The sequence below is a fragment of the Grus americana genome, chromosome Z (genome assembly GCF_028858705.1).
Source record: "Grus americana isolate bGruAme1 chromosome Z, bGruAme1.mat, whole genome shotgun sequence".
Taxonomy (NCBI): Eukaryota; Metazoa; Chordata; class Aves; order Gruiformes; family Gruidae; genus Grus; species Grus americana.
In genome coordinates, this window is record NC_072891.1 from 15,443,275 (window position 1) to 15,460,836 (window position 17,562).

At 40.6% G+C, this 17,562-nt stretch overlaps 1 protein-coding gene across 3 annotated transcripts in view; it reads right to left on the bottom strand.

The window, feature by feature from the left end:
• FYB1 (FYN binding protein 1) overlaps positions 1-17,562 on the bottom strand; it is a 68,734-nt gene that overhangs the window by 16,424 nt on the left and 34,748 nt on the right. For all 3 annotated transcript variants that reach the window (XM_054810316.1, XM_054810314.1, XM_054810315.1), the window contains exons 3-9: positions 11,714-11,894; positions 9,894-9,943; positions 8,783-8,802; positions 7,956-8,002; positions 6,407-6,524; positions 4,603-4,759; positions 2,253-2,397 (exon numbers count right to left, since the gene is read on the bottom strand). In XM_054810316.1, coding sequence (XP_054666291.1) covers positions 2,253-2,397; positions 4,603-4,759; positions 6,407-6,524; positions 7,956-8,002; positions 8,783-8,802; positions 9,894-9,943; positions 11,714-11,894 — 718 coding nt within the window. The remainder of the gene's footprint in view (positions 1-2,252; positions 2,398-4,602; positions 4,760-6,406; positions 6,525-7,955; positions 8,003-8,782; positions 8,803-9,893; positions 9,944-11,713; positions 11,895-17,562) is intronic.

The window sequence follows — 17,562 nt, forward strand, 5'->3', positions numbered from 1 at the left end:
ACAGGACAAGAGGAAATGGCCTCAAGTTGCTCCAAGGGAGGTTTGGATTGGATATCAGGAAAAATCTTTTCATCAAAGGGGTTGTCAGTCATTGGAACAGGCTGCCCAGAGAGGTGGTGGAGTCACCATCCCTGGAGATATTTAAAAGATGTGTAAATGTGGCACTTAGGGACATGGTTTAGTGGTTGGACTTGGCAGTGTTAGGTTAATGATTAGACTTGATGATCTTAAAGGTCTTTTCCAACCAAAATGATTCTATGATTCTATAATTCTACGATCAGCTGCACGCAGCAGCCAGCCAGCTGCGTTCCCTTTATTCCAGCCAGGCCTCTAAGTTAAGGTGCTGGGAAGGAGTAAAAGCAGGTGTAATGGCTGAGTGTCTCAAGGTGGTTGTCCTACACATTGAAATCCTCCACACCTGTATGTAGATCTCTTATCTGAATCCTGGGATATGTGCTTCTGCACATCAGGACACGTAATGGAGAATGACCACTGGTTTATTGCATCATGTGACAGAAGGAGAGGTTTGTGTGAGCGAGGTTGGGTAGCAGAAGTACCACCATCATGTTAAGCCATGTGATAGCCTTGACTTTTGTCACAAGATCACTAGGATGTTTCCTTGCCAGCAAGTTTGATATGCTGCTGGAGATGGCACTTCTCTAGCTGCAGATCTAGTTGATGTGAAACATATGGGACATTGAAGTATAGAGTCTGCAACTGCATTGCAAATACATGTGAGACTGTGCCATAGAGGAGAAACTTCCAATGAAGTAAAAAAAAAAGTATTGCTCATACTCATCTTATGGGATTTTATAGGCCTTCTTTTCAGGACAAAACACATTAGCCACACTCTCTTCTGAAGGGCCATCACAGCCATGCCTCCAGAAATCCCTTCTCTTTGAAAGGAAAGAGGTAGTATGTCTCATAGTTTGAGAGCATTGAGGGTGATCAGGAGCTCCCCAGTGCAGTGAGTGTTTCTGTTGCTTTTAAAGTCTTACCCTTACATGTTAGAAAAGGCAGTATGTGACTTCAAAAGACAGAACAAAAAAAGAGAGGGAGGGAAGAGAATTGCGCTTCCTGCTGGTGATTTTTAATCCTGCATGTTTTGCATTTTGTTCTTTTTTGGACTGCAATGCTGTAGGTGTAGGTCCTCTTCCAATAGCATGGATTCCTCCTGAGTATGCTTATAGGTACTGGATTCCAGAATCCATTCTTGTTCCTCTGACTACTTCAGTTTGAATAGCTCAGTTACATGTTTCTTATATAATTGACTGTTCTTTTGTGACAAGAGTCTGCTTTGTTGTTGTAAAATGTGATACTAAACTGGGAAGAGTGGCTGATATGCCAGAAGGCTGTGTTGCCATTCAGTGAAATCTGGACAGGCTGGAGAGTTAGGCGGAGAGGAACCTAATGAAATTCAATGAAGGCAAGTGTTGGTTCCTGCACCTAGGGAGGAATAACGCCATTCACCAGTACAGGTTAGGGGTTCGCCTGCTGGGAAGCAGCTCTGCAGAGAAGGACCTGGGAGCCCTGATGGACAACAAGCTCTCCATGAGCCAGCAGTGTGCCCTTGTGGCCAAGAAGGCCAATGGTATCCTGGGGTACATTAAGAAGAGCTTGGCCAGCAGGTCAAGGGAGGTTATCCTCCCCCTCTGCTCTGCCCTGGTGAGGCCACATCTGGAGTTCTGTGTCCAGTTCTGGGCTCCCCAGTTCAAGAAAGACAGGGAACTACCAGAGAGAGTCCAGGGGAGGGCTACAAAGATGATTAAGGGACTGGAGCATCTCTCATATGAGGAAAGGCTGAGAGGGCTGGGGCTGTTTAGTCTGGAGAAGAGAAGACTGAGAGGGGATCTGATCAATGCTTACAAATATCTAAAGGGTGGATGTCTAGAGGATGGGGCCAGACTCTTTCTAGTGGTGCCCAGTGACAGGACAAGGGGCAATGGGCACAAACTGGAACACAGGAAGTTCCATCTGAACATGAGGAAAAACTTCTTCACTTTGAGGGTGACCGAGCACTGGGACAGGTTGCCCAGAGAGGTTGTGGAGTCTCCTTCTCTGGAGATATTCAAAACCTGCCTGGACGTGATTCTGTGCAACCTGCTCTAGGTGATCCTGCTTTAGCAGGGGGTTGGACTCAATGATCTCTGGAGGTCCCTTCTAACCCCTACTGTCCTGGGATTCTGTGATTTTCCTGTCTAGGCTGACTGGGGTGAATCATTAGTTCCTTTTCATGCATTTGTTATACATACCTGCTGATATTCTCCTGCTCTCCAACATCATCATACACTTCTTGGTCACTCTCTGAATGTTTCACAGCAGCTCTGGTAGACGGTTGTTGCTTTCTTCTTAAAGAATCATAGTCAATCTCAACCATGGTTGTTTTAATATATCCATCTAAATGAAAGAAACCTTGTAATTAGGCAGAGATAGTTTTAAAGCTCATGGTAAAGGGATGAGCTTAACAGAAGGTTCATAATTAGTGATTGAATTGTTTCATATGATCTTTGAAAACTTTCAAAGAAATGTCTCATTCCAAGCAGCCTCAGCCTAAGTCTCCATCTGTCTACACAAATACAAATCTCAGATCTGTCTCAGATCTTCCCCCCCAAACCCTCCTCAGCTGGTGTCAAGTTAACTTCACCTTTATTTGCTTCTCAGCTACAGCAACAGAATTTTCTGTGCAGCCACCAGGAATCATGGGGCAAGCTCCCTTTCTCAGCTAACCTTGGCACCACTGCAGCCTTGTGGCATACTTTAGGGCAGTCCATGACCAAAAGATTCTGACAGGTCATTAGGAGGGAGAGACACTTTGCATTGATTTTTCTTCAGGTTGGTAGGCACACTGCAGCTGCATTGCTATCCTCTTGTCCCTGGATTTTACCTAAAAAGATATATACCCCTGGGTGCAATGGCTCAGGAGAAACTTGCAGCAGAGCAGCTGGCCTGAGATGGGGAACTCTGTCTCTGCTGAGGGGAATTTTAGACAGGCCTACTGCCTGTACAGAAGACAGCATGAATGGATTTTCCTGAGGGTGAAAAACGCTCATGCATTGCTTGAAAATGGAAAATCCCGCACTCTGCTGCTTCTGAGTGAACCCAGTTTTCATTGTGCTTCCCCTCAAATCTGTAATGTGTTGATTTTTTTTCTTTTGTTTAAATGATCAGAACTGATTTTCCTCCATTGTTTGCCTTCTTTACAGGCTATTACTGGCCTGTGAACATTGAAGGCTGAAGCACTGGTGAAACAAATTGGGTTGTACCATTGACATTTGTCAGTGAAAAGTCTTGTACAGTTTTCCTGAGGCAAGAATAAGTTTATAAAAAGTAAATTAATTAAAGGAAAAATAATTCATTGACTGCACATGCTCAAGAAAATACCCGTCTCCAAGCCCTCACCAAGATTTGTTTCCTATGTACAAGATGATCCATGCAAAAGTCTTATTTACAAAGCTTCCAAGTATCACAGGAAAGCTGATATTGGAACTTAGCTCTTGAGATCATCTTGGCCAATCTCCTTGCCCAAGGAGGCTCTGCTAGAGCAGTTTTCCCAGGAACGTGTCCCGTCAGGTTTTGAAGATCTCCATGGATGGAGACTCCACCACCTCTTTGGGCAACCAGTTCCCTTGCTGGGTCACCCTCACAGTAAAAAAGTGCTTCCTGATGTTCAGACAGAATTTCCTGTGTTTCAGTCTGTGCCTGTTGCCTCTTGCACTGTCACTGGCCACAACTGGAAACAGCCTGGCTCCATCTTCTTTACATTCCCCCTCATCAGATATTTATGAACAATTATAAGATCCCTTCTGAGCTTCTCTTCACCAGGCTGAACAGTCTCAGCTCTCTCAGCCTCTTTTCATATGAGACACGCTCCAGTTCCTTAATGTCTTTTTACATCCAGTACTACAAAGTGCTCAGCTGGTATTGTCCAGTTCTACATCTGTGAACTGTCTTACTGAACTTAGTGTCATTTTAGTGTCCTTAAAAATAAAACAAGTGCTTTAATAATTTTCACTGATTTTAGGGATCAGTCTTTTAATGTCTTTGCTATAAACCAGGAGCCAGATCATCAAGCCCTTATCATACTCATAGATCTACTGATGATCTTTATAAAATTAAAGAAACATCTTAGATTTCAGACAAAATAAAATCTAGAAATCAGTTAGAAACATTCCACAGGAACAGGAACAAGACAAACTTGTCCTTAAAACAGGACCTTTATTCTCTGCTTCTATTTTAGGAACACCTATGTTATTTTTGATATAAAGACATGAAAAAATGTGATCCTTGTTACTTGCAGGGAGCCAAGTTCTGATGCCATTTGAAGGCTGACATGGAATTACCTCTCAATAGGTCCATGAAGATCCCAACATACCATTCCTAACTTATTCTAGTGCCTGTAGATGTTACATTATGTTGTACAATAACTTCCAACTATGAACAAAGCCTTGCATGCCAGCTAAGGACAGGAAGGTGAGTTGTGGTAATTATTTACTTTGGTGGCCAGTGACTCAGCCTTGGTAAGGCTAGTTTTGGTGTGATGCTCACACGTTTGCTGTCATACAGTGAAAACATACAGGAGCATAGTGAAGAAACAGAACTCACAACATCCTTTTATCCTGCCCAGCCACTTTCCTTCTGGGTTGTCTGTGAGGCGGATTATTTCAATCTCATCACCCTGTTTGACACTCAGCTCATTCTTCCCTCCCTTGTGGTCAACACAAACTCGTGCCTGATGAAGGACTTGGATAGGTCCTGTTAACTGCAGAGAAGCAACGAAAGAAATCACAGATGTGGAAAAATGGAGTTCTTTCCCAAACATTCAGACAAAAGAGATAATAACTGTAATGATGATTATTCGTTTCACTGACATTTAAGATAGTCTAGGCAAATAAACAGAAAGGCATCACTTCTGTCCCAACTACCCAGTTTAAATTAATAATCAAGAATGAAAAGAGACGGCAACAGCACAGCAGTAGAGCAGCTGAAGAAGTGACTGGCAGGATCACAGAAATACAGACTAACCTACGGGGCCTTTCACAGGTTCACAAAACAGACGTGTTTAATTCCAGTGGGCAGCTCTGTGTAGTTCCAGCAGAAATACTCATATGAGTAAATGTTCATTAACGTAAATAAGTCTGCCACATAATGTTCGGTGTTTACAATTATACTCTATAAATGATCCTACAAGTACTCACAAGAGATGATCACACTGTTTACTAGAATTCAGGATTCTCTTTGTGAGATCTTTAGTATATGTTATAGAGAAACCACTTTGGATTTGAGTATGTGTGGTTTTAAGATACATGCGATCTTGCAGAGGCATGTCGCTGTTGACAGTTATAGCCTAGCTCAATAATACCTATCCTGTACAGGTGGTGAAGAAATGGGAAAGAAAATGTGCACTAAAATATATATGTTTGCATTTAAGAAAAATAACATACTTTAATGGCTGCAAGACAGCACTCTGCAGTCTGAAAGCGTTCAGTGCACTAATGCCTACACTTCATAGGAGTGGTCTGACAAATAGACTTGAGGCCTGACAAATTCCAGCTAACCCACTATTATTAACTATTAGTACTTTCCTTTAATATTTGCTCCTTAACTCCTGTCAGTCTCTCCACAGCAGACCAAGGCCGTGATCTGAGAGAATCACCATGGCTTTACTGTGTACAGAGCATAATAGGAAGAAAAACAAAGCAGCCCACTGTGTACAATGACACTGAAAGAACAGTGGAGCATTGTGAACAGGCATTAGCTAACAGAAGATGACCGGCAAATTTGTAAACTGTGGTAGCATGCTGACCACCAGCTATATAAAAATGATATAAACCAGAAAGAACTCTGTCATCATTTAGCCCCTATGCTTTGACAGTGACTTTGACACATGCTCTATTTCCTTCCTCCCCATTTAGGCTGGAAGCCCCTTTAGGTCCCTTTAGACCAAGGCAAGGGCAATGAGTTGCAATATAATGTTGAAATCTCTTAAGGGCTGAATACTGTTATACCCAACTCCAGTGAAGAAAAACCACTAAGTATATGGGATCCAATTCCCACCTTTATTAAGGACTTTTGATGCTATTCTAGTGATGTAAGTGCTTTTTAAACACAAAAGTGAAAGGAAATGTTTCTAAGGCTTTTTTATATAGAAAGAATGTGAGAAAGGAATTCAACGAAAACTATATAAGCACTGAAAAAATGTCTTTGACCTCAGTACGAAGCCTGAAGTCAAGCATATGTCAAACATAAAAGGGTAGCTTAAACCTTTATTCAGAATTTATCCAGGTGCTTGAACTACCTACCATAACAAATAGTTTTGTAGCCAGCTGAAAAGTGTATTTTGAACTTGACAATGCTAAATAGTGCTTCTTACATGTCTTTGGCCAGATTGCAAAACAAAAAAGCTTACTTTGAACTTCTTTCTTAGTTCCTGCTCTTTCTTTTCTTTTTCTTTTTGTTCTTTCTTCTCTTGGTCCATTCGTTTCTTTTCTTCCTTGTCCCGCTTCTTCTCTTTTCCCCTTGATGATCTGAAAGTGCATTGCCAGGACTGAATGTAGCAGTGAAGCAAATCGCATTAGAGCTTACTTATCCAAGGTTAACAGAGAACTACATGTGATGGAAAAGGCTTCTCCCAGTGAAATCAAAGCTACAGATTCTAAATCCTAGTGTGGCTGCAACAGACAGAGAGAGCAGGCCTTTCTCTTATATTACACACATAATTTAAAGCGGCTGTCCTCAAGAGGATAGTATGCCAGAAAAGTTTATCTGGAGGTAAGAGACTGGCTCTACTTCTGCATGTCCAAACATCTCTCAGTTAATTTTGGCAAGCAAGCTTGGAAACTGGTAGCTGTCTAGGTCATGTGCCACTGGCTGCAGCTGTTAAATATTTACCCAGGCCATCAGTGGTTGATGCAGCCTGAAATGAAGCCTGAGCTACCACTGGACTGTGGTTTTAAACCTAATTGCAATCAGTTCCAGCAGTCTACACAAATGACAGTCAGTCTTCTGCACTGCATCATAAATGCGCATATCACGCCAGGGTACATTGCCTGTGGTGCCCACGTCCTGGAGGGTACTGAGGTGTGGGCTCTGGGATGTAATTAGGACTATAGCTACATTTTTGCCTTTTGCTGCCAACGGTTTGGCTGGAAGAGCCAAACCCGATGGAACGGGGTGAGTAAGGCTCCCTCCTCTTCCTGTTTGGTATTTTTACTAGACTGATGTACTCAAATTATATTAAAAAAAGACTGAATGAGGATCACTTGATTATATAGATTTAAAATTATCTATTTTCAAAAGGAATTCAACAATAAATTTTTGCTGAAAATAATTCTACATCTGAAACAAGGTATTTTTGTGTAGGAACTTCAGACTGTTACTTATTCCAAGGGAATTAGAGCTTTTCTTTGGCTATTGTCAGACAGTGAATCCCATACATTTAGGCATTAGCTGCGCAAGAGACTCCTCAAAGTAAAGGGCTAAATGGCAGAAGAATGACCAGAGCTCATATTCTGGCTCTGTAGCTATACTAGGGGGCTCAGGCCGTGAGAACTGTAAATCCAGTCTCTCATAGAAGTTCTAAGTGCATTTATCTACAAAGCAAGAAGAACAACCACAGCAAAATATCTATCTGGGACCCTAGTACCTAGGGGCTGGGATTATTTTTTCCTCCTAGGCTGTAATTCCAAACAGTGATTCAGACATGTTCCTTAGATCAGAAATCAGACTTCAGTTATCTAGATCATAGTAACCAGATGGTTTTACTGCAGGAGTTTTTCCAGCCTAGGGCATAGCACATCTAAGTAGGAAAGAACCTGTGAACAACCTGACTTTCTCTAGGTGAAATGAATGAACGCAATAATGCCTGGCAGGGACTGCAGTGGAATCACGCTTTTGTGCCAGATGAAGTATCTCTGTTAGCAAGCTTTACAGTAGGTTACAGAGTTCAAAATTACTACCTGATGTCATTTATGTCTTCATACATCTCTCCATCACTTTCTTGGCCCTATAAGAAAAATTCAGTTTTCAATGGCCTAGATACATTTGGAAAGACATGAAGAAAATGGACCTGCTATGTAAACTTAATACAAATGATATAAAAAGATTTACAGAAATATGTAAATACAGATTAATTTAATCTTCCAAAACCGAGTTGCTACATTATTCAAATGCATTATTTGGTTTTTTCTGACTTTGTTTTTATGAACCGCAACTATAAAGTTCTGGATTGTTACAATCACACTAGCACATTGCTTAATCCAAACTGGGTGTTTTAATTGCAATGTTAGTCCTGGAAAGCCTTTATCTCTGTTGATTATTGCACTGCCATGATGAAGGTGCCAGGGTTAGCAGTAGTTAAAACTGGAACACTAAGGATCTAAATGGCACTCTGATTAGGGTCCCAGAGACTGTTTTGGTCCTAATACAGCCAGGTACTTAAAGACACAATACACACCAGTCCTTAACTCAAAGAAGTGGTTTATTACTAGAATAGAACAGGGCCCTTTTTTTCTGGAATATTTCAGTGGCATGTCAGTGGAAATAGAAGGGGTGTTTTTGCTTTTTTTAAAAATCAATTTTTGGTGTCTAGCCAGCTTTGATAATTAGTTCCAGTTTGCTCTGCTTACCTGGTTTTATTTCTGTCCTTCACAATAAGTAAGTGCTTCTACAATTTACTGTCAATATACTGGATTCATTCTGCAATTAATTTTCTAATGTGTTGATGGGATTTTATTAAATTTGTAAGTTTGTGCTAAAAAGGTCTATCATGGAGGATAATACTTACCCCCTCTGTATTTCCATGACCTGTATGACAAAAATTAAAACAGAGTATTTATTTTTTGCTGTACAGAAAACAGTTCATTCTAGCATTAACTATTTACAAACTACTAATACTAGTGATATTAACTAGAAATATGTGCAGGCTTCTGGCTTGAATGTAAAAAATTTTAACCAGGTTGCTTTTGTAATATACTGTAAACTAGAAATATCTACAAAATGGCATATTTCACCATGTATTTTTAAAAGTGGAAGATTGGTTTTAAAGATTCTTTTGTGACATTGATGAACTTACCTATGCTATTTGTTTACAAAAATGCCTATTTATACAAGAAAGTCATTGTTAAAAACCTAATAAATCCAAGCAGCCCTCAAAGAACTTGTTTGCACCAGCCCAACAGCTGAATAAGGAGGCCAAATGCTCTTTTGGTAAGTCAGCCTCTACCCTGGGCTGCAGAAGAAGAAACTCTGTAAATCTCCTGCTTCCTCCTTACTCTGCAGGTAGTTAGGTAAGAAAAGAGCTTGGGCTCAGTTTCAGCTCCGTGGCTCACATTGCTGTCTGACAGGGATGGCTAGCACACTAAACGATGCATGCTGTGCCTGGCACAAACCAAGTCCTCTTGAGGAGAGATCAGAAGGCAGATGGAAATTCTTTGTGTCACTATCTGCTTCTCTGGCTGCTCCTGGTACAACATAGCGACTCACTGCCTCTTATTGAAGGCAGACCACAAAGTGACATTAAAAGCACAGTCAACAATTTTTTTTTTAATCAAGTATAAAACAATGCCTGCTTCACCAAAGCACACAACTTCAACACTGAAAGAGCAGCATTCATTTTGGTTCAGCTGTGAAAATCTGGTAATTTACAGTTCCAGCATATTTCTAACAAAAAAAAGAGGGGAAGAGGAGAGATATTTAAAGCAGTTCCTGAGAGTCTGTGATATTAATTATAGAACAGTTAGTGTTGTGAGACAACCGTCTTCACCCATAAAACTGCAGAACCGGCATAATTAGTTACACAAGTCACTCATGAATACAATATGCTTTTGTGTATCTTATAAATACGATATGCTTACAGCTTCATATAGCTGCCATTAATTAAAATGTGTGCATCTTACCCTGTGAAACAAATTCAACGTCGTCATAATTTTCTTCATTGTCTGGACTTCTGTAAATATGAAAAAGTGCATGTGAAACCTACGAAGATGGTTTTATGATTGCATTTTCATACACCATTGTTCTGGTACTTTTTTCAGCTATTTTATACAACAGCTGGATAGTCTATATGCTATTTAATTACCCACGAGATTCCCTATATTGTTCTTTCTGACTGCAACTTGGTTTTTCACATGGAGACACCTTGATCCTGAGTATAAAAGGAGAAAATGAGCCAAAGGCACTCACATACCATGGAGAGGAGTGCGGTATGAAAAATATAATAGGCAGATGGGCTGACTGAATGGAAAGAATCTGTTGGGCTTTTTAGCCATCTTTGCAGGTGCAGGCTTCTTACAAAATGCACAAGCAGAACGCTGGACTTTTGCACAATGTTAAATATAGGTCTAAGACTTGCTCCTTGACTTGTAGAGCCTAAAGTCTAAACAAGGGACAAAAGAAATAGTGCTATAAGGTTAGGCCAGGTAAAAGGTCTCTGATGTTGTTAGATTTAAAAGTTCTGTCGAACTGAGAGAAGGAAGAAACTGAGAATGTAACTAATAATAACATCAGGGACTTAAACTTTATAATACCTTAGGATAGTTGAAATAAAACTAGGGCTGACAGTCATCATCAAAGAGGTGTAATCAAAGAAAGAACTTGAAAGCAGAAACTGATCTTTTAAAATTGGCTTGATGAAGAAAGCACTGAGACGGGGGTGAAAGAAAAGGTGTCAGCACCCAGGCACACGTTTTCAGCAGAGGGGAGAGTCCAGAGGGTACGCAGCAACGGGAGAGCAGAAAGACAACCTGGAGGTAAATTTCGCAGGTCCCTTAAGGCAAAGAGGACACAGCTGGCCCCCCAGCGTTTGGGAAGGAGGGTATCCAGGAGGGTTTTGCCGGGGCGCTGCGGCCGCTAGATGGGGCGGTGATGGCACCTCCCCGCGCCGGCCCGGGCTGGCGAGCGTTTCCCACAGCCCCCAGCGCAGCAGCGGCAGCGCTGCAGTGATGGCACACCGCCCGTGCCAAAATACAGCATGCGTGCTGACACACACCTCTTTAATGCCTAATGTATTCTCCCCGTCTGCCGTTTGCTGCTACATGGAGTAACTGCTGGGCAGAGAGCAGCTCATTATTCAGGCTCAGCTTGTTTCCGGTCAGTTTTGACTTTATTCTGAAGTGCTTTTAAGGCTTTGTCGCTTGGAGGTTCCCCTTTTGTATGCAGCTCTTCGCAGAAGGATAAAGAAAGTAGCCCCATGTGTGACAGAGGCTTCTCAGTGTTACCACAACAGGCCATGACGCGGCTCCTGGTGCAATTTCACAACCAGCACGGAGCTCAGTACCTCCGGCTTGCAAAACTGCTTCCTGGAGTATGGACGGATAGACCTGACCCTCCCAGCCCTCTTCCCCCAGAAGAATGCAGAGGAAAGCTTCAGTTATTGATACAACTGATTTTCTACCAGTCTATGAAGTCTTTGAACCCATCTGGAGTAAAAACCCAGCAGGGTGTCTGTTCCATTCCCCTCTCCCCTTACCAACAGGGCAGAAAAAAGTGTTGTTATAGGTAAGACAATTTATGGAAACAACTGAATAGATGGAGGGTTCAAGTTAAAAAAAACCTAATTCCAAACAGGCCAGGGACGGGGTAGAACAAGGAAAGCAATGTGGGACCTCACTCCCCCAGAAGCCTGGGACACCTGCAGCCTTAATCTGCTGCTGCATGAGCAAAGTAATAGGCAGAAGAAGGTGAGAAAATAAAGACCTTGGGGTTTATGTTCACTTACATTGTTTCAGAGCTGGGCTTGATGTTTCTGGGAGGCAGGCTGGGAGCTGCTGGGGACTGCAGGGATGGGTGAGAGACTGGTGGAGGAGGTGGCAACTGCGTAGCAGAGTGTGGCGGAGGTACAGGTGGGGAGAGTGCTGCTGAGGGAGGTGCTATCTGTTTCAAACCTTCATTTTTAGGGCCTGAAAAAAAAAGCAGAACAGATTGAATTTATCAAGCAAACAGCTGAGGAAGGAACCTCACCGTTTACACGAAGTATTAGGATAAAATATCAGTACTGCACACACCCCAGAGCAAATATATTTTGTTGAACCTGCTTATTATTATTCTTCTTGTATTTGGTGCCTTATCTTACCAGACTAGAGAGGCTCTGCCTAGAAGAACATACTGCCTATAGAAGCCCTTAAAAATGTCTTTGCCGAGACATGAACAGGACACAAAAACATCAGTTCACCCAGTATATAAGCTCTTGTGTTTTAAAACTAAATTATCATTTAATTCTGCAATTTGCTTGAAAGGGCCAGCTGCAGAATTTCACGTGAGCACTGATGCAGTCTTACTGGAGTTTTCCTTGCTCAGAGGCAGAGTTTCAAGGGAAGGGATGAGAGATGAAAAGATATTTTGGCATTAAGAGGTGTACAAGTCTCTGTAATGTAAGTTGTAAAAGGCTGGACTTAATTTTCTAGCAAGCCCATACTAGAAAAGTGGCAGTTTGGGAAGCTGCACAGAAGCTACACCCTCAACAAACAGGTGCAGCCTTAAAACAAGATGATGCAGTGCACCAGGCACAGAAGCCTTAATTACATGAGTGGGCTGGTGTGCATGTGTGCTGCACTGAATTCATGCACAACCAAACCATAGTAACCATTGCTTTAAGAATTCACGTTGAGAGAAGTTATTCAACACAACCAAATGGAATCACTGTTTCGATGCCATTATGTTAAAACTACAATTTTCTTTCAAGTATCAGATTAAAAGGTACCCAGAAAACATTGTCCCCAACTGTATGAAGAAAAGTCCCACAAAATGTAAGGAAGAGGAGAGTGGAAGGAAAAAGCAATTTCAGAGTTCAGTTAAAACCATTTACAGTCAAAAAGAGCTCCCATGATTTCTTAAGATTTTCTTCAAGTTCACACCTGTATACTGGAGATTAAAATCTTGTCAAGAATGACAAGATAAAGAAACTTTCACCACATTGGACAAAAGTGGCTTAAACACAGGACAATGACAAATTTTTAGTAATGCTTCATATTAAGACTGAAAGTTATAAATACTACTGAAAGAGCTTTCTTTAGCTGCCTGGGAGTCTGAAATTCTGTCCTTGGAATGGATAGACAGGAGAAGAGGAATTGATAACTATTAAAAGGACCTCTCATGTGCCACATGGAAATCAAAATGAAATTGACAGGGTTTTTTTCTGCTTACTAACAATGAACTCAAAAATTTCTGGATAAATTTGGCTTCATGGCTGCTTGGAGAAACTTGTCAACATACATGTCAACAGCAATGCATTTGAAACCCGTTAAGTTCCTCCATTACCTCAACAGGAAGGTACTAAAAGTCCCAACACTGCTGATTATACAGGTGAATTCTTTGGTGTTTTTGTTAAGGAACATTCATCTTCCAAAGCAGACCCTTACAATTTAAGATATGCCAAGTTAAAGTTGTACGGTATCAGATATATTTTTATTCACATTTCTTTTTATCATTTTATTCAAAAGTATAGCCCAAAAGTCAAGTGAAATAATCCTTTCACTTAGTACTGAGGAGGCTACAGCAGGGTTAAGTGTGTGCCAGCTGGAGAGAGTCCAAAGGAAAAGAATGAGAATGATTAGAGGTCTAGAAAAGGTGAATTCCTGGAGATATTGAACAAATATTTAGGGAAATATGATAAGACTGAAGGAGAACAAAATGAATACCTAAGTCTCTGGAATAGAAGAAAGGGATAATTTTTTTCTTTATTTCCATGGTGGAGAAGGCAAGAAGTAATGTGTTTAAAGGCCAGCAACATGTGTTAGGAGGCACTTTCTAATAGTGAAGGTGGAATTTCCATGGCTTGAGGTCCATGTTGAAGAAATAGGATAAACATGGTAGTAATAAGTTCTAGTATAGTTGTTTTTATCCCGCACATAGGGCTGGACCAAACCACTTCTTTATGTCCCTTCCAATTCAATGATGACATCCTCTGCTTGTTGTCATATATTTTACATGACATTACATTTAAAATACTTGCCCCTATGTTGAGCCCAACAGCTAGATATCTACTAAAATATCATTTTGGCTAAAACTTGTCTTCCAGAAAGATGTCCCACTTGTTTGAAGACAAGAGAAAGAATGTACCACTACAGCGTTTGTTTGGTTAAGTTCACTCACAGTTAAAATCTGCATCTTACTGTTTTCTAAGTTCATCAGGCTTCGGGTTCTATTACTTTTTTTTCTGCCTTTTTTTACTAGATCAAAAACCTTTTTATAGCTGTTGTTTTCTACCCATAAGTTATTGATACCTCTGAACTTAACCAATATCTCAGATTTCTTTTTGATAACTTTAAAGACCCAACCTTTTTAATCTCATCTCAAGGCATTTTAATTTTTTTTCCATCTAGCAATTAATTTGTAGCTATTTCTGTAATGTCTTCAACTTTTCCAGCATTGTCAAAAATCTGGCATTGGAGTTCTACACAGTATTTACTTGTCTGCCACGTGTAGTGATGAAAATTACAAGTCGTTCTTCATCTGGCCATATCTCTACTGACTGCATCCAGGGGGTTTCAGTATTTTCTCCCACTGTCGTCCCTCCTCCTATTTTGGAAGTGCAGACACCTGAACATCAAACTAAGGCTCATCAGCAAAAAGCTTTTATTCAAAAACTTTCTAACTATATGAAGATTAAGGGTAAACCCCAAGAATTTAGGGTTACAGGCTGACAACGATTATGACAGACTTTTCTGTCACATCGTTGTCCTTACTCAACTGTAGAGTTCTTTATGATGTCTAGATTTTTTCCCAAGGCATGACACTACCTTGTTTCACAGGTATAGTTTACATTTCTTCATTCTACACATATATTTGCATTTGAGTAAGGACAAACTTTGTTTAAGTGAGACAAGATTTTACATGATCATGCTCTTGTTCTGAGTCTCCGAGGACTTAGTGTTTGCATTTAACTCTTCGCAGTCTTTATTCAGCCACAGACTTTATCAGCTATAATCTCTTATTGTTCTAAAATCCCTGATAAAGATGAATAGCACTGGCAATCTAAGCATGTATCTGCAGTTGAATTCTGGTAAGCAGATTCTGAGCAAAGAAAGAAGCCAGAAAGGTTTAATTAATAAAAGCCATGCTAATTCATATTAATTATACTCTCATGTATTTGTGTTTTAACAGGGAATCCTATATCAGTTTTTCCGTGGTTATATTTATGTTGCCCTAATACAGTGTTGTGTGTATGCACAACATGTATACAGGCATTATGTCATCATACAGCATTACTGCATTGTGATTAGTTTGTAGGACTAAGGTAAAAATTCTGCTCAAATATCTGTGCATAATACTTCTTTCATCTGATGTCTCTTGAGAGGCAAATCCAGGCAATAGGAAACTGAGCCAGGAAAGGATACCATATACTTTTTAGATTAAGTGCTTATTTTTAAGTATAAGGGCTGAACAACCTGTCCCTTTTATGTACATTGCTGGAATCTAACAATAACTAAATGATCATCATATTAATGGAAACAGTGCTTTTTTTTTATTTTCTAACTATTAGAACTGACTTCCCTGCCTTTAGAGTTGTAATTACCTACACTTACGACTAAGACTGATGTGAGTGTGAAATGCTTCTCTTCTAATACTGAAGATAATGGGATGAATTAGGGAGGAATGTGACACTCAGTATGAAAAAGCTGTTACAATCAGGCCCGCAGAGCCAAATGTTTCAGTAGTATTTTGTTTCCTATTTTAATGGAGCATGTCATTTTGACTCCAGTTCCATCTTTTTGTGTCTCTGAGGCACTTGGTACTCTGAGGACACTGTGTGGGTAGTGGAACTGAAGTCAGCTCCAGGCACTCAGAACAAAAAATTAAATTGAAACAACATCCTTGCTTCACATGCACTCAGAGCACTCTTATCACAGGAAACAGTGTTAAGGCCCATTACTGTGTGGTAGCTTTGCACTAACACCTGGTAGCTGAGGCACTAACACCTCAGTTTCCAGATAGCCTCTTCTCTTTTCTTGGGACTCTCGGTTTTTTCATGCTGTGCTGCATGGAAGAAACAGGTGCAGAAACTGAAGCTCTTCACAAAGAAATGAAAGAACAGATGAAAAGGAACGAGTTCCTCAAAACCTGTGCAGCTGTATAGCGGCTAAGAGAAACTTGCCATAGAAAATGTCCATAGAAAGTACCAAATATCCCATTACACTGCTGCTTGTGGCATTAAACTTCTTTAGTCATTCCCAGAGCTTCAGCACTTACAGCACAACTGCACATAGAACACTGCAAACACATCTCCTGTGTTCTTGGGGAACCTTTTCAAACAATTTCCATACATGCAGCAACCGAAAGATCATCTACGTTCTTGGAGAATGTTTATTTGTCGGGAAGTTCAGGATGCTGAAGTTGTCTTGATGTAAAACTTGTGATTTTGACCCTTTTCATTCCTGGCTTATGAAAGAGAAATATTGATACCTCTTTGGTAGCTAACATAACATTTAGAGAAAGAACCCATCATTCTTTCACGTACAGATATTCTGTGTTCAACAGTCTCAGAAGAAGCCAACCTGCATATAACAGTACTCTATTAATTTCTATGCCTGTCCTGTGTGAACTCAAAGAGAAACCAGTAAAAAACCCAAAATAAGTCCAGCTATTTGGAACCCATGTACTCTATGTAATCAAAAGCAAGTTTCAGGGCAGGGTGAGAAAAAGATATCCATTCTCACCTTGCTGAAATCTTCAGTGCTGTCCTGAGATGCTATATTACTCTGTCCTGAGAGACTAATGCCAGAAATGTGTGGCAAACTGAAGGGAAATCTCAGCAGTGCCTAGAGTCCTTATTGGAGGAACACATGCAAGAAGCAGTACTTGGTGGGATAGGAATCTTATGGGAACCACTACTTTGGCCAGGGCCAGTTCTCCCCTGTCCTTTTCAAAATCATAAAATAATCTGGACTCATGTGCAGATGTGATATAGGCTCCAGTACTGACAAAGCTGAAATGATATGTCTCTATTTATCCCCTCCCTAAATACCAGGGTATCTCACTGCTTGGATGATAGATTGGCACATAGATGAAGAACAGTATCTAATTATCAACCTGAGCCGAACAGAAGCAGTCAAAGGAAAAAAACCCAACCATTTGTAGCACTCACACCTGCACTTCAGCATCCTGAAGATACAAACCCTGATGATCAATTCAACCTGTATTGCAGTAGAATGTGATTACTAGGCATAAAGGTTTTAGCTGGCAACAATGACAAATAATAATTCTGATAATCTCCCTTGAAGTAGGAAACTATCTCACCCTGGCAGAGGGTGGTCTGTCTTCAGCTATTCATATTTTTCTCACACCTTGGCTGGACTGAGCAATAATGTATACCTGCTCTCAAAGTCAATACTGCTTAAAAAATTCCAGTTAGCTCAGAACAGCTGTATGGCATCTTATCAGCAACACACTGTCTTGCAAATACATTAGCCTGGCCTCCAGTCTTTACACAGTCCAGACTTAACTGCAAAGATTTAACTCTTAATTATGTTTAAGGTATCAGGCTGTTGCATCTAAGCCATCCATTGTCTTGACCCTGAAATTTCTAGTCCAAAATTGCATGCTAAACAAAACTGGAACTAAACAGCAATG